Source organism: Anabas testudineus, chromosome 10 (genome assembly GCF_900324465.2).
Source record: "Anabas testudineus chromosome 10, fAnaTes1.2, whole genome shotgun sequence".
NCBI lineage: Eukaryota > Metazoa > Chordata > Actinopteri > Anabantiformes > Anabantidae > Anabas > Anabas testudineus.
Genome location: NC_046619.1, coordinates 5598161 through 5620887, shown reverse-complemented (window position 1 = coordinate 5620887; position 22727 = coordinate 5598161). Strand labels below are relative to the sequence as shown.

General features: G+C 44.2%; 3 protein-coding genes across 3 annotated transcripts; 2 read left to right on the top strand and 1 right to left on the bottom strand.

Annotated features, from left to right (window-relative positions):
• The first annotated feature begins 816 nt into the window (after positions 1-816).
• zgc:110843 (CDGSH iron-sulfur domain-containing protein) lies at positions 817-4030 on the top strand. The gene is made up of 3 exons (XM_026358629.1): positions 817-974; positions 1925-2127; positions 3131-4030. Exons 1-3 carry the CDS (start codon positions 923-925, stop codon positions 3218-3220), a joined length of 345 nt encoding a protein of 114 aa, XP_026214414.1. The 5' UTR covers positions 817-922; the 3' UTR covers positions 3221-4030.
• A 648-nt stretch (positions 4031-4678) lies between these two features.
• On the top strand, positions 4679-7995 carry cxxc5b (CXXC finger protein 5b). Its single transcript, XM_026358678.2, has 3 exons — positions 4679-4694; positions 5241-5537; positions 6390-7995. The coding sequence occupies exon 3, from the start codon at positions 6581-6583 to the stop codon at positions 7472-7474; it is 894 nt and encodes a 297-aa protein (XP_026214463.1). The 5' UTR covers positions 4679-4694; positions 5241-5537; positions 6390-6580; the 3' UTR covers positions 7475-7995.
• A 4017-nt stretch (positions 7996-12012) lies between these two features.
• Positions 12013-21347, bottom strand: zgc:92242 (uncharacterized protein LOC436899 homolog). The gene is made up of 6 exons (XM_026357980.1): positions 21148-21347; positions 18773-19236; positions 15886-16003; positions 15432-15543; positions 15102-15333; positions 12013-14039 (listed from the first exon to the last, which is right to left on the bottom strand). Exons 2-6 carry the CDS (start codon positions 18951-18953, stop codon positions 13873-13875), a joined length of 810 nt encoding a protein of 269 aa, XP_026213765.1. The 5' UTR covers positions 18954-19236; positions 21148-21347; the 3' UTR covers positions 12013-13872.
• Positions 21348-22727: the final 1380 nt, after the last annotated feature.

Sequence of the window (22727 nt, the reverse complement as noted above, 5' to 3'; positions counted from 1 at the left end):
AAAACAATTCTTCCACATTTCTTTTGTTACGCCTATTTTAAAGTGTTACATGTGCAAGTACTTGATGCAGACATTGGCTGATACTAACTAATGATACACTAGTATATTATTTTGAGTAAAAACAATATTTTCCATTTGAATGTAATTAGTCAAACACTCAAAGCCCAAATACAGTACTCAAGTAAAACCACTTTACACCACTGGTTTAGTACTTATCTTTAGAGTGTGAAAAATAACATTTAAGCAATGCATAAACAAATCTTTATATTGTTAATTTAAATTTTTTAGCATTCATTATTGGAATTCAGGACAATTCATCATGCTGAGACCATTTTGTCGCCCTCTGCTGATGCTATTGTGCATGGTTGGAATCAGAGAACATTTAATGTCTATTTATGACGGTTTTGGTAGTCAAATCAACATCCAGTAGAAGAGAGCTACCGAGTTAATGAGTTGAACACATTAAATTCAGCACGTTTTGCTTTGACTGATCATGTTATTGGCTTTGCTGAAGAGAAATAAGCTCCTGAAAGGGGACTTACAAAAATTGCTGTTTGCACAATTGCTAGGAAAAATACGATTTTCACGTGAACATGAAACCTTGGCTAATGTTAACTCGACATCTGTCTGAAATATGAATAACTGCCTAAATAACTTTTAAACTTTAGAGTCGACATTTTCTGATATAATAAATAAAAACCTTCAAACTTTGCACAATAACGCGAAGCCGGAAGTACTCTGGATGTTCGAGGTGCAGCATCTTGCTCTGGCAAATGATCACGCTCTCGCTCCTCCGTTCTCATTGGTTGCTGCCCTGTGACGCAGCAGGAAGCTGCAGGAACAGACTGGGTTCCGACAACACTCACGGTTGACCTTGCTGTTGAACGCTGACCAAAAAACTACACACCACTGCAGGGAAAACATGTCAGCCGCGACGTACGCAGTACCCTCATCGGGTTTCAGATTATCTAAAGGTATCGTTAAAGTATTACAGCGAGCAGACTGTTTGCTAGCGTTGAGGGAGCATTACCTCTTAGCTGCTCAACGTAAACCTAACATGTCTGCGACCTAAAGCAACAGCTAACGTTCAGGTTACAGAGAAATTCAGTGCAGGAGGCACTGTGTTTATGTTGATTGAAATATATTATGTATAAAAAATGGTAGATAATTTATTTTCTGAAACGAGTTATTTATTCGCAGCAGTGTTAACAAGCTTTACTTGGTTACTAGCCATTTAGCTAAATTGCCAAACTATCTAGTTAGTGGAGCTGGATACAGTCACAGGTTGGGTTTCTAACTTTAGACGCATCTTCATGCGGTCCCAGCCACACAGACACATACTAGCTAAGTGTGTGTGTGTGTGTGTGTGTGTGTGTGTGTGTGTGTGTGTGTGTGTGTGTGTGTGTGTCGTGGCCTCTGGTAACTGTAGTGAAGCAGCTAGCTTAAAGCTTGAACCTGCTGATCCAGACTGCTCGTGTCTTACGACTCTGCATCATGTGGTGCCTGGTGGAACAGGATAATCCTCATTGTCTGGCAAAATGGGGCAATTTCACAACTCGTGGTAGAACTGAAAAAAACAAAACACCGCACACACCTTTCAAGTTTTCCCTGTATCTTATGGACAGGGCCTGTTTGTGGATGTTTGACCATGCATGATGTTGTAGGCCAAACAACTGCTGCTCCTGGCTCAGCGTGTGCCAACCATGACTACATACTACACTAAAGCTTTCCAATCCAGTTTCACTGTAAATTAGACAGGATCCCCCCTTATTTTGGAGGGTGCAATGACTGCTGGTGTTTCTCATATTTCGTCCACCCTCACCAACATTTCCTAGAACAACAGTCATCACCAACAGATCTTTAGGCAGGTGTTCTGCTTACACTTGTGTCCGTGTACGCTCACCACGTCTGTCTCTCTGTCCAGAGCATTTGGCGGTTGCAGTGCCCGTGGCCGTGATCGCAGCTGCTGGTGGTTTCCTTGTCAGCCATTACCTGAACAGAAGGAGCTGCAAAAAGGGCCAGGTGAACACGTGCGTCCACAAAGACAGTCCCAAAGTGGTCCACAGCTTCGACATGGAGGACATCGGCACCAAGGCGGTCTACTGCCGCTGCTGGAAGTCAAAAAAGGTCAGGCTTGGGGCGCCCTGGTAGCCAAATGGTAACAGTACGTGCCACATAACCTAAGTGTTGAGTGCCTCCTTGTCAAAAATTGCATGCACTCCCACTTTCCCCCACTGTAGCTTGGGTTCCATATAGCTCCCTCCCCTGGTTAGGTTTAGGGTAAGGTAGGGTTCAGGTTATGGTACGGTGATGCAGGCATGTAAAACCCGGCATACCAGCAGTTGTCATACCCTTCTCCTTTCTGCCATGTTTCCTGTCTGCCTCCTTACTAACACTACTTAATAATAGCAAAATGACAAACGGTCGGGTCGGTGCCGCGTGGAAAACTCTTATTGGAACTACTCAAACTGTTGCATCAGCGTTTTATTCCCCGCAGTCGCTGCACATGAAAATCTTCAGTTTTGACTTCTCTAATTGGCATGTGGTCAGAAAGGCTCCATGCAGCGAAGGTTTCCTTCCGCAGATCTGTGCTAACGATAACAGTGGAAACTGAACAGCAGGCGGTCAGCAGTGTTGGCTGCAGGAGGGAATTGAACAGTTGGCGACACTGACCTCTGGCTTCAGTAAGAATCTGAATTTAACTGAGTGGGCAGCCATCATTTTGTGTAGAGGTGATATTTAAAATAGATAGTCGCTCTGAAATGGAGCTGAGTGGTACTTAAAGTCGACAAGAGGGTGATAATCAGCAATTTGGCACCTGGACACAGAATAGAGAAAATGAATTAGGTTGTTTAACTCTGCAAAGTCAATCATTTTGATCGTTTACACTGGGACTTTGGGGAGTTGAGTTGAGCTTCTTCATTAATTCATTTTATCATAAAGATAAACTGCTGAGGTTGTGGGCTAACATAGTTCAAATGTCCATTCAAAAACATCAGATGCTCTGGAGTTTTTTTTGCCATGGCTCTCGCACAAAGTCAGGGAGATAAAGCGATTCATATCAAAGTACAAACAGCATAAACTTGATAAGACTAAGGTTTGTTGTTAACATTGTGCCTTGTCCTTGCAGTTCCCTTACTGCGACGGAGCCCACACCAAACACAACGAGGAAACCGGGGACAACGTCGGACCGCTCATCATCAAAAAGAAGGATGCTTAAAGCAGCCAATCGGAGATCTCCGCCCTCTCTCGACTTCTCATGCGTCTGTCCTGAGTTTGTTCATCCATATTAAACATCACACTGATGATTTCAGTGTGACACTGCTGCAGTTAGTGGATTTTCTTCATTGTAAAAAGTAGAAACTGACAGAGAAGTGCGGAAAATATGAATTTGTGGTTTTCAGACCTACTACACTGTTCGCGCATTAACAGATTTCAAAATCAAAGGTCGTTAAAGGAGCGATAAGGAAGGGACTTTGATAATCAGCACAGTCAGACATGAAGGTACTTTGACCATGCAGTTGCATTTTGACCTACTTGAACATTCAAAGTCTCACTGGACCTGATGTGACAGTGCAGGCAGTTTACCTTCACGTCTGCTGCCACCTGTGTCCCCTTCCTTCTCGACTCCTTCAGGTTTGGAGCAGCTGGTCGAAACCTGATGAACTGGCACTCAGTCAGTTCAACATTTTTCACATCTGTGCAGCATACGCCTTAAATTGAAATACACACACACACACACACACACACACACCCCACGAATGAATGTTACACTATTTGCACGAACAGCTGCTTATTCACAAAAGTCTTGTTTGTCTTAAAAGAAATCAGCTCCACTCTTGAACTGTGTGTATCCAGTTACTGCTTTCTGAGGAAACCTGTTGTCTTTAATCTTCAAGATGTCAAAAGTAAAAAACATCGTCTCATTAAGGATCTTTCACATTTTCATCGACTCTGTTTTCTGCTGGCTGCGGTGTGTTTGTCGTGATGATTCGTTGTGTATATTGTGAATAAAACCTGTTGAGTGTAACGGTTTGTACACGTCGCATATTTATTTTTCGGATGCCTCTTTCTTGATGCGGAGCCAGGGGCCAAACTCTACATGTGTTTGTGTTTTCACACGCAGGATCAAATGCACTCCACTTTAATCACTTCACCTCTTAGCAGAGAGGCGGACTGTGTTGATGGATTAACAGTGGGCAGGGGATAATGAGTAAACAGCCGTGTGCGGTGGCTGCAGTGGGACTGGAGCTGTTAAATGTGTGTGAGTGTGTGTCTGAGAGAGCGGGGGGGGGCCTGAGCTGGAGGGGGGGTGGGGTGCTGCAGTGTCCACCAGCACCAGTGGCCATTTTAAGAAGCGACGGTACCGGTGCGGACCGCTAGAAGGCGCCGTGTTCACACGGATACTCCAGGCCAGACAAGCGTGCGCGAGGACGGTGGGCCCCTGCTCCCATAGTGACGCGCGCTCGCGCACGCACGCACACACAAACGCACGCACGAGGTATCTGGCCGCGTGCCAGATGCGGCGGAGGCCTCTCAGAAGAGGCGGAGTGGACTCGAGCGTCCCCGCGCGAGGAGTCACCTTTAGCAGGCACGCGGTGAGAGCCACGGGGTCAGCGGCACGTCGGGCTCCTCGCCGCTGCTAATTAGCTGAGATAAACTGTGAAACAGCAGGAAAAGAGTCGCGGTTTGCGGTCAGTCTTAGTTTGGAACTACATTTATTTAATTTAATTTATTTTTTGCCGGCCTGATAATTTGTGACAACAAAGCACAACAACAAGTTTAGCGGCTTTTGTGTGAGAACGTGTACGAGTGTGATGACGTCGCGTCCGGTGTGAATCAATTGAACATGATACAGGAAATAAAAGTTCGTCTTTGTTGTGCTTTCACACATGTGGTGTTTAGGGTGTATGCTGCTCACACTGCGAGCTTCTATTAGTGGCAGTGTTGTAGCATGGAAATCCAGCATCAGCCGGCTCCTGTCAAACGGATCACTCGCCTCTTAGCTCACTTCCAGTCCTCGTTTAGCTACTAGTCCGTATTTCTACAGCTTTCATTTAACCTCATTAGCATCATTATGGAAACTGTGTTATTGATAGCAGTCCTAATGTGCACTGATGTGATATTAGACGGCTGTAAAAATACTACTAATAATAATAATAATAACAACACGTCCTAATTGATGAATAAATAAAACATGACATCCATGTTAATGGGCACTCTTGTTTCTGGACTAATAGCTGGTGGAGGTTGTCTGTGTGTCCACGCTGCGGTGCAGACACCGTCAGCTGTCCGTGCGTGAGGAGCACTTCCTGTGGACATTACGGGGTCGCTCTGACCACGGTCTCGGCTGCAGAGTCCACTTCGCATTTTGAGCGACGCCCCCAAATTCCGTGCAGAGTGTTTGCAGACCCTCCGGGACGGAGAGGTGGAGGAGGAATCGGCAGCTCCGCGGTCCATGTACACTACAATCAGCACGCCATTAGTTCATGACTTCATCATATCTTTGACAGGAGAGTTTGGGCCGCATTTAGAAGGTAAGGGGAGACATTTGATCAGCACTTCCTGTTGATTTTCGCTGTTTTTTTGTTGTGTCGCCTTTTCCTGCGCGCAGCGCCGTGTCGCAGCGACCGCTCGGACTGTGGTCAGCTCGCCGTGGCGTCGGTCGAGCACCGTCTTCTTAGGTAACCGTACCGACGGTGAAATGATCGATCGGCTTCTCTGATCGACCCATCATACAGTTTGCACACGTGTCCCGTGACAACGTATATAACCTGCGTTTAATCACTGGGGTAGTTTTTTTTTTTTTTTTTACAACTGTGGACACGGAATATAGCCTGGTCTTTTTTTATCCACAGCAACCGCATCGTTGCGCACCTCGCTCCTCGTCGTCGATACCAGACAAAAGACAGCCTGTTTTTTTACGGTCCACTATTTAGTGTTTCTCCGTGGAGCTTTAGCTTTGGCTGGCACACATAACAGCAGTCGTCAAAATGTATTTGAAAAGCGCGCTCCACATTTGACCTGCGCATATGCGCATATCTTTGCATATTGTTGTCGCTCTGTTATTGATTGCATTGATATACCGTGAAATTCTTAAAGGGATACTGCCTCCTGTATGCGGAAATCACTGGCAAGGCATGCACTCTGTCAGATACACAGGCCTTTCCCTTTTCTATTTAAGCACTTTTCCTTCCAAATCTATACATTTATGATGCACAGTCTTTAATCACAGATTGTCTCCGCTCTTATTCTCTGACACTGTGTGTTGTGGCTCCGGCTGAGAAATATCTTCCAGTCTCATCTCTTCTGTTTACTCTCTTTCTGTTTTTGTCCCTCCAACATTTCTATTCTTAACCTTCCTCTCTTCATCCCCTATTCATTTCTAGCTCTCTAGGACTCTGAGGGTGCTGCAGAGAATGGGAATAGGGACACAGGCCAAGGCTTGCCATTTTGGCTGAAGTAACAGCAGGACGGTTGTCAACCCCGCATCGGCTTCAATCCTCTTCTCCCTCACCTCTCCTCCCACAGACATAGACAGAAACACAAAGACAGAGACACCCCCCACACAGCCACTGCTATGTCCACCGCTGTAGACATCGCTGGCCCTTCCTCCCCAGATCAGGCCCACAGCAGCGCTAAGATCCCCAATGAGCCACTGAGACCCAGCCTTAAGCGCTCTAACCATCCCTACAGCCTCTCCCATTACATCTCCACCCCTTCCCCGGCCGTGGACGTAAAAGGCCTAATTCAGCCCTCCCCGGCCCAGCAGCGGGCTGCCCAGCCTGGGCACACTAAACCTCGCCGGGCCCCATCCTGGCCCGACATGTGGGAGTCACCCAGCGGGCTCCACCTGGCCCATGCCGCAGAGCTGCTTATGCGCGCTGGGCTTCTGGCTCTGACCCCTGCCACCACAGAGCAGGCCAGCCTGGGAGCACAGAACAACCAGCCGGCTAAAAGGGAGGCTGCAGAGGCAAAGAGTGTGAAAGGGGACGGGGAGGGTGGTGGATCGGGGCCTGAGGAGGAGGAAGAGGACTCCTCTGGATGTGGGACTGATTTCCAACCCTTCCTGGGTGCCTGGTTTCCCTTCAGCCCTGCTCTATTCCCTCTGGCTGGCTTCCAGATGGGGGGAGGTCACTGGAGGAGTACGGCCATGGGAACCGAGGGCATCGAGGGGCTGGTGGCAGAGGGCTACTCTCCTGGCTCTCTGGGTGGGAGCAGCGGAGGGAGGAGGAAGAGGAAGAGGTGCGGGGAGTGCGTACCTTGCCGGCGTCAGACGAACTGCGAACAGTGCAGCAGCTGTCGCAATCGCAAGAGGGGACACCAGATCTGTAAATACAGGAAGTGTGAGGAGCTGAAGAGGAAGCCTGGAGGGCCTGGGTTTGATAGCAGAGTGTCTGGGTTTGATCTAAGGGGGTCCGACTTTACTTTGGGTCTGGCACAGGAGAGAAGCAACGGCGCTTTGGATGGATAGGGATGCTTGTGGTGGCAGCATTTGTCAGAGGATCCTGGTTGGATGATTGTTGATGAGCTGCAGTTGAATAAAAACACACGGGACACTTTGTCAACACGCTCGGACTGTGGTTCAAAGATCTTCAGCTCATGTGTTTAGTGAGGAGCTGCAGCTCAGTTTAAGAATGTCCACACTCGTTCCCATCCTTTCTTTTGACAATCAGTGAAACGGAGAGGAGAGAAAGAAGGATACCAATGTGTGTCAAAATTTAGATGACAACAAAAATGCTGTAAATAGACTGTAAATATCAGGAAAACATTATGTCTTTTTTTACATCCCTTTCCAGTTTGGATGTATTGTGTTTCAACATAAAAAAAAGGAGCCAAATGTTTTGTTTCTCTTGGGGAGTTTTGATTCTGTTGTTCTGACGTCACTGCATCAGTAAGAAATGAATGAGTTCAGATTAGGCTAAATTATTTCATGTGCAACTTGTACTGTATAGCTCTGTTTGCCCTTTTGAAATAAAAGAAATTGGCCATGTGCACTTGTCTACAGGCTGGATTTCTACCACGTCAGTATGTATATGTTCATTTTTAATTGGATATATGTCTGTCAGTGCTGTGTTCCTGCTTGTACCTAAATGTGTTCATGTGTATGTGAGGGAGGTTGTGTGGATTATGATTCACCTAATGGTGTGGCTGAGAGCCTTATCGCAACCCCACAGACACACACACACAAACACACCTACACGCTGCCTTGGCAAGTCCGGTGCATGCACTCGAACACACCTAACCTGACATGCACACATAATCACAAGCACTCTCTCCTCTTTTCACACACTGACGCAATTTCCCTTTTGTATTTACAAGTTTAGATCATATGCAGACACACACACATTATAAGCCAAATACACAGCCAGCTGGACTGAGGCTACAGGGTGGGTTTTTGCTTGTTGCCGTAACGATGGCTGATGTGATAAGACCTTCTTCCTCGGCGCCACACTCCAGGGGACCGCAGGGAAGACGTAACCATGGCAACGGCCGGCCCGAGGTGTCACGCTATAATTGGGCCACGGCTGCACTTCCTGTGCGCCTTCAGTCAGGGGGATCGCAGAGGGACTCAGTGTGTGTGTGTGTGTGTGTGTGTGAATCTGTGGGGGTGGGGGGGGTTGTGTTAGTGTGTGTGTGTGTGTGCCTGTGTGTGCGCGTTTGTCAGGCAGGGAGAGAGAAAGCACAGCACGCCAGCCAACGCAGGACACTGCCAACTCATGGAGAAAAGCAGTGAGCTCCAACATCGTGCTATTACAACGCTCCCACTGAATGAGAAACACACAGTCTTTTAATAAAAGTCCACAGTCTAGTGTTTCTTCTTCTCCTAGACAAAGGGGGAATTTCAAATCCTTGGATCTGCAGCTTTTTTTCCCCCCCCCCTTCTCTCTGTTCTACGCCTTTCTAGTGATTTGGAGCTTAATCCCCCCTCCCTGTTCTCGTCACACATGCACACACACACACACACACACATACACACACACACACCGGAAATCTGTGTCACCCGCTGCCCAGCAGGTCCAGTGACTCCCTGAACGCCTGCAGTCTGGCTCCACTGGCCTGCAAGATGGCAGGAGAGAAAGAGAGGGAGGGAGGTGGGGGGGATTGAACGAAGGACAGAGCAGAGGAGGAAGGGGGGGTCAGGGAGGGTTGAGAGAGAGAGAGTTGCGGGAGTGGGGCAGGAGGAGGAGAGGGTGGAAAGCGGATCCAGGGAGAGGGTGAAGGGGGAGAGAAAGAGACGTGGTGAAGGGCAGAAAGGGAGAAGAGAGGAGAAGGGGGTGGGTGGGGGGGGGGGTGAGAGAGAGTGGGAGAAACTGGGAGAGATGAAAAGCAGGCCACAGGGAAGGAGAAAAGAGAAAGAGAGATATGCAGGCAGGAGGATGGGGAGATGGACAGCAGGGGATGGAGATAACGTGGGCCAAACAAAGAGAGAAGGAGAGATGAGTGCGAGATCCAGCGAGCAGAGTGATGGAGGCCGACCGAAACGCAGCGAGACAGAGATGCAGCGAGATGGGGGTTAATGATGGATGCATTGTACAGAAAGCCGGTGTGTGCCGTCACAGACCTCTGTGGAGCTTACATATGTTAGCACCAGCGGCCCTGCCCATTCTGGAGGAAAACTCCTCTCAACACACACACTGCAGTGGAACAACCTGCCAGCCCAAGGCAACCTGCGCTGGAGCTGGGCGGACCCTCGCTCACAAGCCAGACCTTTGAAATTTTGGCCACTGCGACTGCTTGGAGACACTGTGTCTCATTGTGAAATATTTTTTTCTGCCTCCATTGGCTGGATCCCCAGTGTTAGAAAATGTGTAACAGCTTTGCAGAAACAGCATCTTTTCTGAGATCGCTCCTCGTTACATCTCTGTTAACTAGTCCACGTTGACTTTTTTAGACCTGCAAAACATTCTCCTAGCAAACAGGAGCACAATGGCTTCCTACATCCTTGAGCAGCTCAGGCTCATCGGCCCTCAGGTTAGATTTTGGTGACATCAGGGTCAAAGGGGACTCTTGACCTTTGACCCTTAAAGCTGTTAAAGGTGGATTCAAATTGACCGGTTTCTAAAAACAGCCTCATCCACTTCTGGTTTGGACTCATGAAAAGGAACAAAACTACTAAAGAGCATCACAATTCAAACCAAGCTCTACATGTTGCTTTGAGTTTAACCCAAACACGTGGTAACATCACAGAAACGAGCTCTCAATTCATTTTGATCCTGTGCTGGGTTCACTTAGGGTTGGTGTTCATTTTCAGAGGTAATGTGTACACAAAATTCTGTTAATCTTTAGCTTGCTGCTGATTTAAAAAAAGCCACAGCGGTTCCAGGAAGTGAGGCAAAGCATGCAGAAAAAGTCTGTCCTCCTACAGCGAGATTTCATCATGGCTTCTCTTCACACCACCTCATGTTGTGGAATTGATTGTTACCACTGAGTACGGAGCGTGAGGTTGTTCGCACTGTTCATTTTGCATGATTCCCACCCTTTAATCAGAGCAGCACATCATGACCTGAGCTGTTACGTCTGTTCTAGCATTTTCATTACATGATATCCTCACTGTTTTAGAATCAAAATAGTTCATAACACTGCTTAATCTGCTTTATCCTTTATTCTCTTTTGATCTCAATGCAGGTATTGATTCTAAATGATCAATTACATTTTAATGCATAGCTATAAACACGACTAAATGTGTGCAGCCATGTTAGAGGCCTTTGTGAGGTTGTACTGAAACACGTCACACATCCCATGCTAATATTAGCTATTTCATTTATTATTTGAGTTTGGTTCATTTTCATCCAGTCCACAAAAGTCAGTTGACTTGATATGAGTTTTCAGCCTCTCACAAAACATCCTCCTGTGTCTTTGGAGGGGTTTTGTCAAGCCTGAGAAAATGACTCTAATTACATGAGCAAGACAAAAGCGTTTTTAGCAGAGGGCCTACATTACAAACGGAGAACATGAGGCTTGGAAACGTGGACGTTTACCACGAGGCACCATAAATTATGAAAGCCCAGTTAAAATATATCAGCAGTGTGTTTAGTTTGGATTATGATGGTTAGGGTTAGGAAAAGGCTGGTCATGTTTTCAAACGTTTTACTTGACTCCCAATGTTTTCGTACTCACACCTGAAATATTAGGTTTTTTGGTAACAATAAGTATTAATTTCCTGTCAGATCAGACTGGCAGGATACAGCATATTTTAGATACAAAACGTGCTGCTGAGACATGTGAGGGTTCCTTAAACGTGTTCTGGTCACTTTAAAGGGTCCATTACTTTGAGGTAATGATTTTAATCTTCAGATGTTGGAGAAGTGGATATTAATGTACAAAACAAAGCTTAATGTGTTTAATATGTCAACAATCTTAACTTCAGGGGTGGACAGTTAATGTACAGGAGCACCAGCAGAGTCTTAGATAGAAACATTACAAGTCAACAGCGTGCACTTTGTTATGGGACAAAGACAACCGGGCTCCTACAATGCTTTGCTGGGAAACCCAACACTGTCCTGCTATATATAGCGATGCTTGTCACACTGTGAGCATGACTGCTCGTGTCAGGTCACATGATTCAAGATATATGGGCGGACAGACACACACACACACACGCTTGCTCGTCACACACAAACAGAAGCGCACACACACACAGAGGCAGAGTCCTGTGGTGGTGGGAGTGGAGGTGGTGAGGGAATGTGAAGAGCTTTATTGAGTTGACTGTGACGTGATGCTTCCCGTAGCCTGACTCCCATTTGCTCTGTCTCCCCCAAGCGTCTCACCCTCTGTCTCAGTCTAAACCGCATGCTAATCAGCTTTCTGTGCTGCCTCTTTGATCTGTGAGGGGCTGTTTTCTGTTGCATCCCACTGAATAGATAATGAGTTGTGTAAGTGACCACTATCAACAACTTCTCTGTGTCTTCTTCTATCAGCAACCCTGACTCTCCCGACTCAGTGTGTCTTATGAGCAGACACAACTTCATGAAAATGCAAATAACAACATGTAGCCAGTGGTTTCATTAATGAGTTTTTTTCCCAAACTAACAATAGATTTTATTATCATTAGACAAAGACAAAATAAAGAAAGACTTAAAATACAGAAGTCAAAGTGTCAGCAGGAGCAGCGTTTAACAATGAATTAGTGATCAAGTAAAGGGAACATGTGACCAAACAGTTAGGTAGTAACTATTGTTCAAACACTCCAAACGCAGTCGTGTTACACTGTTTCTATTGTCTGGTGTCCTGTTAAAGCAGCACTGCAGCTCCGTCCAGGGAGGTTATAGTGCTGACTCTAAGCTACAGTGGACTAACACAGACCCTCCGACTCCGTGACGCTGCAGCTCAGCCATCCTAAACGTAGCGGGTTTGAGGGCCAGTCAAGTGGATTTTTCTTGCCCAGCCATGTCTGTCACCTGACCATGCCGAGTGACCCAAGTCACCTGACCAAGTGACCTCAGTCCAACTGATCATGTGTTTCATTTGTCGAGGACCAGACTGAAGGCAAAAAGGCCCCGAACGAGCTGCGAGAGAACTCGCTAACAATGGAGGGGTCTGTTTGTGTCTGTGGCTCACAGACTTTATTCATTCAGACTGCAAAGCATTCACAGCCCAATATTAAAAATGATATTTGACAACAAATAATCACATGGTCAGTTTCCAAAGCTTCCAGCAACATGTCGTGGTATCCGTTGTCATGGAGATGGTTTAGTTGTTATTTAACGAGTGTGGATTTTATGTCACCTGTGAACAGAAATGCAACTAAAATCTCTGGAAAAACTAAGTAACTGGATATGAAGTTTATAAAGTTCATCTTAACTTGTCAAATTACTTTTGAGCCACTAAAATCAAGGCACTCTCTGGAACTAGGCTCTACAGTCATACTACATGCTACATGATGACATCAGTGTTTTACTACTTAGCATGCACACGTAAAGACATAATTGACATAAACAAATTTCAAATGCAGTTAAAACAATAGTAAAATATAGTTTTACAGCTTGACCACTATTTGTTTTTTTAAATATACAATAAACCCAAAAACCTATATTAAAACCAAGAAAAGAAAACGTTCACTGTCCAATAACTGCACTGTTTCCATTGTGTTGTTGCCCAACACAGTTTTGATCAATTTTAGCCTGCATCCATTTGCATAATGTAGAATATAAAGGAAGACTGTATATATGAATATGTAGAAAGCAGACTGTAAAACAAGTGAGTCGATTGTAAATATCATATGATGCATATTGTAAAATATGCAATCAATTCCTTTTTTTTATTTCATCCCCAAAACCCCTGTGCCAGTAGGTAAATGCTGATATAGTGTCAGTGGTGTTAAAACAGTTCTGTTAAAAGTTACATCTACAGTTTCAATGCATTTAAACAGTACAGAAGAAAACGATATTCATCAGTTCCTCAAAACCTCTGACCTCTGACATTTCAATAATAAAACTTCATCAAAACTCATTTATCAGGTGGACCACTGTTTTTCTTTCAGCCTGTAGTCAGTCGTCTGTGTGTATCTCTGAACATCTCACTCTGCATCTGCCTGTCAATCCGACAAACTATGTGAGTGTATTTGAACTCAGCTACATCAAAGCGGCTTCATTTTAGCATTCAGGTTGACTTCAGGTCAAAAGCTTTCAAGTCTTTCTCGTTGTCCACCCCCTCCAGACGTTTCTCAGTCTGTGGGTCGGGCCTTGAATTGAGGGCTAATAAAGTGTCTCAGTTCCCCGTTCGGATTCAGGTGAGGATCCTCTTCTTCACCATGTATGTGGCCTCAGCCTCAGCGTGCAACCGAGACTAGATTTCTGCATGCTCAGTACAGTAGGCTCTGCCTTTTTGGACTCAAGTACTTTGTGGTAACAGGCGGATACACAAGGAGTTCTAATGGATGAAGGGTGTGCTTCCTTTGTGTAGATGAGCGGGTTTGACAGGTACTGGGGGTTTGGAGTAGGCTGTGGTTGTGCTGCGAGGATCATTGTTGAATGCCTTCCTGAGCTGCGCCACACGACCTCGACATTGTGACTTCTTCTCTTCAGAGCACAAAATATCTGAGAAGGACAGAAAGCAAAGTAAATTCCTACAGTTGTGATATTATATATTTAATGTCAATGCCATCAAACGTTTAGTACCTGCTGATATGAACACTTAATGGAGTCGAGCTGTGACAGAATAACAAGATATATGCAAATACACATGCAAAACAAAAACAAAAGACATGAGCCTCAGCTGTATTTCTTTTTCCACTCGCTGACATGCACATGCGTCTTGCTGTATTTATGTTTAAAGAGGAAAGTTGAAGCACAGATGTACTGTTTCTACAAGTTTCATTAGGAATCAGCGTTTCCTCTTCACTGACAGTTTGAAGGCTGATGACCCTCTTTACTCTGCGAGTTCACAGTTTCACTTTCAGTTAACAGTCGTTCCATCATAGATTAACGACAAACTGTCTAGACAGACAGACTTTACATGATACATGTACTTTAGCTGAGTATTAATGAGTTTATGTATAGAAAAAGACCAATGCCACTGTGGTACTACGTGACAATTGGGATCTGCAGCAGCCTGTTAGCTTAGCATAACAAACATTAAGAATGGCTTTGCATGTAAACACACTGTTTACTTAATACACCATGACGTATAAAGCTACTAATTTATGCAATGTAAAGTGTTTAAACCACAAGTTGTGGTTTTACACTTAGGCTTATGTGACAGACAAATCTAAGTGAACATATTGAAAGGAAAGCAACAAAGTGTGATGAGTCCTTATTAGACATCAGAAATATAAATAGTATGTTGTAGTCTGAATATTTCCACCTCTACAAAAGTCAACCAGCAAAAATACAGAAGAAATACACTAATATATAAGAACATTACATAAAGAATACATTAAAACTTTTATTTGAGTTATTTCATTCCTTGTTTAGTTACATTTGCATGTTAGTATTAGTATTTTTAATCTTTTCTCTCTTAAGTGAATCTGTTGAAGGTAAATCTGTGTAACACATTAGAATCAGTAAATGTTCATCATACGCTTTTACACCTGAACACAAAAACACATCAATCTGTGACAGCTTTCTCTCTACCTCGCTGCTCCTCTCTTGTTTTCTCACCTCTGTCTTGTGGATCATCTCTCTCTGTGCCTGACAGCAGGGCTTTGAGCGGCGGCTCGTTGCCATGGCTACTAAGATGAGGAGCCCTGTAGAGAGGAGTCCATTCGCAGAGGTTGTCCGAGCTGCTGCCCGATTCACTGTCGCTGTCCTCGGCGGGGTCCTTCAGGTCGTCGTCGGCGCTGCAGGAGTCCACGTCCTCCTCAGATGAGTGGTTCGGTGACGCGTGGTCATCCTGTGTTTCAGTGAGACACAGTTTCGCGGTTCAGACTCTAGCACGCTGGACTTCTTACCTCCCCAACTTCAAACCCACACACAAACACATGAACTCACATTAACATCTGTGAGGGGCAGCTGGATGTCTTCTTTAAAGCCGAGCTGCTGGGCATCTCTTCCTGGCAGCAAGTCCGCCGTCTGGACAACGTTCATATTCCCACTGTTGTATCTGGGAGACAAAGACGTCCATTTTTTAGTCCTGCAGACGGACGCCCCACCCTTTGAATCAATCTCCCATTTAGTTATTGAGGAAAAAACTTCTAAAATCAAACTGGGATGGAGGACATGGATGATCTTCCTACAGCTTGTTTTTTCCTTATTGAATTTAAATAATAAAAATGACATTAAACTACAGAGATTAAACACCAACAACACTTTCCTCTCTTCAACATGTCTTGTTTGAGTCCTGCTGTTACAAAGTCTGTCCTTATACATCCTAATTACTTTGAGGTCTAAAGGCCAGTCAGCTACTGACATTTTTTTAAAGGAGGTCTTTGTGTTTTGTGTCTACCTGTTGTTCATGAGGCTCTGGAGGAGCTTGGAGGACCTGAATTCATCCACCTCTCCAATTACACTGACGCTCACGTCTCCGTCCCGACCGAGCAGCCAGCTCACATGTTTACTGGAGACTGGATGGGGGAGAAAGAAAAGACGAGGAAAAAAAACAAAATGGGTAAGATTAAGGAGGAGATAGAGTTTCACCAACATCAGTCTGTCATGAAGGTGTTATTCCAGCTCTTAACCAGAAGGTGGTGCTGTCCTATCAGTCTAAAGCTGGGAAGCGTCAAACGCCTTTGTCCTTTTACTTTTCCCAGTTGCTCTTCCTGTTTTCTATGTTTTCTGTGACTCTGTGTCTTATATATGAAGGAATTACACTGTGTCTCACTTTGAAACACATTCACATAAACACTGATAAACCATGTTAACTGAAGGCGTCGTTACAAAAGGAATAAAAGTAGTAAAAAAAAAAACAAAACAGTCTCATTCCTGTCAGCCTCACATGACTAATATGTTCCTGATTAATTTGTTCACATTTAATCTTAATTATTTGTATTTTTTTTTTATCAGTTCACCTTCGTGTTGTTCTATACACTAATAAATCCCTAAATCTCTCACACTTTTCTTTTAATACATTTCCATCCTGGAAAAAAAGGATTTATTATTATCTCATCATCACGCAGGAGGTAAAAATAAACCCCACTCTCCACTGAGTGATAACAGATGATTTCCATTACATCACATTACCTGATAAAGGTGAAAAACACCTGCCATGACACCACTGCTGGGGGAGTGGCTTAGAAAAAAATCATATCCTTAGAAAGCAGCAGCTCTCTGCTAATTTACTCTTTAAAACATAGAGTAGACTCTAGCAACGACTGTGCTGATTTCTCAGAAACCATCCAACAAAGGCAGCTCTGTTGCTGTTCATATTTTATGGAATGACCTGTGTTTGCGGACTGTCACACAGAACATAAGAGGACATTGTGTGGACGTCTCAGTTTGACGTAAACGAGCCAAAGAGCATCTCTGACATAAATCATGGTCTGAGCAGCACACCTTCACGTTCACATCACTCACTGAGGTATAACTGGAATTAAGCAAGAACAGAAGCTTTATTTGTTTTTGTCTTTACTACCACACCCGCAAAGAAACCAGAAATGCAGCACACACTGGAAGTTTTTAAGTATCTATTTTGATGACTCTTATAGGTCTGCATGTACATGCGACGAGCGCTTGTTCTCCGGTCACAGCACAGTAAACAAAGAATGAAAGACACCTAACTGGATTTATGTTGTGTAATGCCTCTCAGGTGACAAAGCAGAGATTGGGAAAACAAAGACGGTAACTTAATATATGCTTTAGAGCTTGACGACGCCCCAAACCACAGGGCTTACTCAGTCTTATTCAGGCTGTGGAACAATTCGACATGTGGTGATAGAAATTGTCTGTTACACACACACTTGCACAGAATGGCACACACTCATCTCATTGTGCAAGGTGAACCAGTGGAGGGGGAGGAAGGGGTTAGATGAACACCTTAGATGGAGGAAGGTTGAATAAAATGAACAAGACAGAGAGGTGGAGCAGAGGGTTACATGGACTGTATTTGTTTGGGTGTAATCTAAGCCCATTAATGAGATTGGTAACTTGAGAGGGTGTTACTACACAGCTTGTGTATCAGTGTTTCATTACTCACATGCACTCGGAACATGTTTTTGCTTTACATTAATTAAGTGTAAAATGGCTCAAGTGTCCAGTTTTACCATGTCTGGAACATGTGCAGCCTGTATGTTTGCAACAGCAATTTCCTGTATGTACAGTAAATGTATTTGGTCATTGTGTGAGGTCTAAAAAGGTCTGCAGCCGGGGTTTAACAAGAGCTGATGTTGTGAATTAAAATCCTCTCCAGTCACATCCCACCACTGGAGAAACATATTTTCTGTTTAAAATCGATCACATTTAACTTGATCTGAAGACGTCACAATCATCAGTTGAAACCCAACACGTGTAATTGACATGTAACTCTAGAAAGTCTTCTTTAAGACATCAAAAGTACTAAATCTTCACAATACTGAGGACATCATGTCCTAAATGAGAACCAAGGTAATGGGACTAAACAATAATGAGCCGAGATTAAAGGAATAGTTTCACATTTGGCAAGTACATTTGTTCTCTTTCTCGCCGGGTATCAAGTGAAATGACTGATTCTCCTCCCATCTGTATTATGTAATACCTACAGCTGGACAGCTTCACTTAACATGAAGAAACAGGGAGGAAACAGCTGGCCTGTCTCTGTCACAGAAACTCCAGGAGTCCTCTGTGCCAAACCAAGAAGTAGTCTGACACATCATCTCTGGAAAACGGCAACTTTTAAATTACGTTAAACAACGGAGGTGTGATGATAGTAAAAGGTCATTCTGAAAGCTTAGACTGGTACACTAGTCTTCATATTAAAGCTAAAATAACCAGCTGCTGCCATATTCTTATATATTCTTGCATTTAATGGACAGAGTTTCTATATCCTCTTAGAGTGAAGGGTTTTATATCATATATCATACTTACTGTATTTATTTTTAGATTAAAGGTACAGTTTCTAGTCATTGCACTGCAGCCTGGAACTTTGTTGTGATAGTGACAGTAAAGAAACCAGGTCATGCTTATGATACCAGCAGCTTTAGCTCATGTCAGAGTTATGTTAATGTCTGTTATCCAGGTCACATTTACCAGAAACTTTCCTCCTCGCTGCTACAAAAATATGTTGCTACCTCACTCAGGGTTTTCCTCTTTTGCTTGACTGGAAATCATTATTACGGCAGCCTTATGAATGAGACATGAAGTATGTGTTGCGTGTTGCAGTGTGATCGGCCAGTTTAACCAGTTCAAAAAATCCCCGGTACCTTTCTTTGGCCTGGTTTGGTTGTTGTTCTGTTCTTCCCTCTCCTCTCTCTCCTCCCGCTCCCTCCAGCGGCGTACCTGCTCCTCTCTCATCTTCAAGAACAGGATCCTCTTCTGCTCCTCACTGAGGGCCTCCAGCACAGCCGGCTCTACCCACATGTCCTCAAGGATTTTAGCCAGCATCTTGCTTCTGTTCCCCGGGCACCAGCGACGGCCGTCAGCCCCTCTGTCTCTCCGTCCAGCGGGTCGTGTTTCAGCAGTGGGGTATGATCGCTCCTTTTTCCTGCTCCACTTAGAGTCAGGTTCCCTTTTCTTTGAAGGATGTGGGATCAGGTACTGTATAATTGCTAGAGGTCACAGTAGTGTCCGCTGTCAAATGCTCTGCTTCTGTTCGGCAGGAGCGTGTCAGGCTCTCTGGAGGTCAAGGTGCAGCGTGCCCGTAATAAATAGGATCTGAAGGTGGCTGCTGTGGTTTGGAGAGACAGAGAAAGAGCGTGAGATTATATCTGCTGTATTGCTTTGTACTCCTGCATCCAATCCTGTTCTAGCTGGCAAAACACAATAGGCCCTAAGCAAATAAGCCACGATGCCAACTGTAATGAGTGTATAGGTGTGTGTGTGTGTGTGTGTGTGTGTGTGTGTGTGTGTGTGTGTGTGTGTGTGTGTGTGTGTGCAGTGTTTACTCTGCCCACAGCAGGCAGAGAGAATGCCGCTGTGCTTCCAAACAGAAAGGCAAACAGGGGCAGGTTCAGTCTGTCTGTCAACACACACACACACACACACACACACACACTTACAGAGGGTGGGGTGTTAATGAGTGCATGCTATCTGGGGGTAACAGACACAGATAAAGACAGCTATAGTGCAGTAGAATGTCTGCACTGAAAGTAGTTGTCCCTCACACACAAAGACACACACGCCGCTCTGTTTTTAGCACCTTATCAACACACGTGACACTGATAACCATCAACAGCCTTCCTGGTTAGTCCCCAAGTGCAAGATCCCGGAAAACAACCTTCACCTTAGACTGTGTGTAAACACACTCAGAAACATCACCGCCCTGACAGTTTGAAATGCTGAGCTGCTGAGCGACAGCCAATAGAGTTTGTGTCTGTGATAATGGTTCACCAACCTGCAGGCGAGGGAGGTCTAATACCAGCTTAAAGCAATAGGTGCCTTAAAGTTGGTGTTTGAGGTGGGGCCACATGCAAACCGTAAAATTAAACTGAACCTCCAAGTAGACACGCTCTTAAACATAAAACAGTCATTTTCTGCTTCTAACAGCAGATGCAGGACAGAACGCAAAATAGTGTAAATTATATTACATTAAGTGATTTAAAATAAGAGTTAAATATGATGTACAAACCTCGGAAAAAACTATGATTCTGTGCCAGCGTTATATTTTAAGGAGCAGCTCCTCACTGTAATTCTGCAGTAAGTTAGCTTAGCTTAGCACAAAGACTAAAATCATGGGGCCTGACTGAACACATTCACATCTTCACTGAATGAACCAAAGTGTAACAGTGTTTTAATCATTTTAATAGTAAAGCATAACCCTAACAGTTTTAATTAAATTCAAAATATATGCTGTAGACAGATTATCAGTATTATAACCAGCATCCATCAACCCTCAAAGTTGCTATTAATAGTTTTTCCTAGTGAGGTTTTTGTACTCGTCCCATTCATGTGTCTAATTGTCTAAAGATGGAAGGGGAGCTGTTTTTATTTATTGTTTTATTATGCAGGAGCTGTAAAGTCCTTTGAGACTCTGTGATTTATTGGCACAAATAAACCATATCTGACAGGGCGATTTACTACCAATCATTCCACTGTGTAGCAAACAGCTCAAGCTTTCCATAAAACAACAGTCTTAAATCTGCATCACAGTGCCTGCAATTAACTGTACACATTTAAACACGGTGACACGCTGGAAATCTTCAAATGAAGACATAAACATGTCAAACGTACCAAAGACAACAACAACCCACAGGAAAACAACATCACAGAAGAACAACATTAACATATAGCAGATAAACATCCACACACTGCCACTCTGTTATCCATACACACACACATATATAAAGACAAATTGTCCAGGTCTGGTACAGCGCCAGCATGCAAATAAGTCCACGATTCACTTCTGCCTGCGCTCACACGCAGAGAGCCGAAAAGGAAGGCAACAAGAGGAGGAGAGAAAGGTATGTGCGCGGCATATTGAGAGAAAAGTTTGAAAGGTCCCTCAGCCTGAGAAAACACTGGGCATTTCACGGGGATGGAGGAGATTGTAAGAGATAAATGAACTTAGACAGACCTTAGAATGGCAATCACCACAAACACAGACAAAGAAAGAGAGAGGAGGAGGGAGAAGTGGACTTACTCAGTGGCTGCCAGCCGGTAGCATCTCCCCGCACTGTGGTCTGAGGGGCAGCACTTCTGGGAGCTCAGTGTGACGTGTGTGTGTGTGTGTGTGTGTGTGTGTGCGATCAGATCAGGCGTCAGCAGCAGCGGTATGCATGCTCAGCTCTGCTCTGTGCCTTTGTACTCCACAGCAGTGGGATGGACTGACATCACGGCGTTCATCTCTTTCTCTCCTCCTTCTCACTGCTCCTCCTCTCTCGTTCTCCTCCTTTCTCCTGTTTACATTCCTGCATACAATCAAAACGTGGGCAGCTGGTGAAATAGCAACTAGGAAAATTTCCCCATGAGCAAACAGAGCATTTCCACTGCTATAAATAAGGTCATACCAGCTTAGTGTTTCTAATCGGTTCCTTGTGACATTTAACTAAATTCAAGGATACAAGGAATTTCATTTCCCCTGACACACTTTATAACATTTCCACATGTAGCAGCGAGGAAGTGATTTTCTTTTTGACCTTGCTTTTTTTTTTCAGTATTCATTGTTTGTATTCGATCAGTTTCTGCGTGGCTATATTCACCTCCCTTCTTTCCTCCTCTTTCTCCAGGAAGTCCAGCTGGCTTTGAATGAAACCATTAATCACAACACCACATGTAGGAAACAGAATTTGGATATTTACTTCACCGGAGTTTCCGTCAACAGGTTGTTGACACACTTCATCACGTTAGCACTCACAGTTGTTGTGTTCACTCTGCCTCATGGTGCCAGATCAGATGAGTGTAAGCGTCAGTCACATGCCTTTGACTAATTCTGACTAATAATATCATTCAAGTGTACTGAGTTCATATGCAGATAACTACCCTCTCTCCTGGCAGGTTTCCTGACCCGTCAGGCCCACGTGGGTGTGACCTACAGGGAGTGTTTACAGTAAATAAACCCTTGGTGTAAATATTAGCAGTTCTTCCTTGACTTACTATTGTTTTGGTTTAAGAGTTACTTTTGCAATGCATGATAAGACTGAAACTCTGGACTCTCCAGAACGTAACTTCTGCTACCACAAGTGACAGCAATGTGGAAAATGACAAAATGTAAAAGTAGTCATTAGTAATAAGTTTGTTAGTTGTTGTGAATTTATTAATAATTCTATGATTGTTTCTACATTAATTAAAGGCAGTAATAAAGGTGAATTTGGCGTTAATTATAAGCAAAATTGGTTTTGTCTCAAGGAAAAAGTAATTTATAACTACATATTTTTAATTAAACATTAGCCAACATGAGACCACGGTGGCAAAAAAACACAGAAGCATATAAACTTTCAAAAGCTACACACACTTTTTAAATCATAACCCAATTAAAATCCTTGATCACACTGTTAAATGCTAATGAAAGATTAAAGTAAAGGTCAATATTTATAGAAATACCATGTTACCAACCAGTGTCTAGTAGCACGTCTGTATCAAGAAAGTTTTCAATAGTTTTCAATAGGCTGCCGTGTTAAAGCTCCCAAATAAATGTTTCTCAGGTCTTCTGACTTCATATTTGTAGTGTTAGATGATTTCCTTGAAGCACCAGATCAACTATATCAAAGTATAGTTACAGTA

Coding starts and splice junctions, on each gene's coding strand:
- zgc:110843 (XM_026358629.1), top strand. CDS start 923: ATGTCAGCCGCGACGTACGCAGTACCCTCATCGGGTTTCAGATTATCT. Junction 975..1,924: donor GGGTTTCAGATTATCTAAAG/GTATCGTTAAAG, acceptor CTCTCTGTCCAG/AGCATTTGGCGGTTGCAGTG. Junction 2,128..3,130: donor GCTGCTGGAAGTCAAAAAAG/GTCAGGCTTGGG, acceptor TTGTCCTTGCAG/TTCCCTTACTGCGACGGAGC.
- cxxc5b (XM_026358678.2), top strand. CDS start 6,581: ATGTCCACCGCTGTAGACATCGCTGGCCCTTCCTCCCCAGATCAGGCC.
- zgc:92242 (XM_026357980.1), bottom strand. CDS start 18,953: ATGCTGGCTAAAATCCTTGAGGACATGTGGGTAGAGCCGGCTGTGCTG. Junction 15,544..15,885: donor CAGAGCCTCATGAACAACAG/GTAGACACAAAA, acceptor TTTGTCTCCCAG/ATACAACAGTGGGAATATGA. Junction 15,334..15,431: donor TGCCCCTCACAGATGTTAAT/GTGAGTTCATGT, acceptor ACTGAAACACAG/GATGACCACGCGTCACCGAA.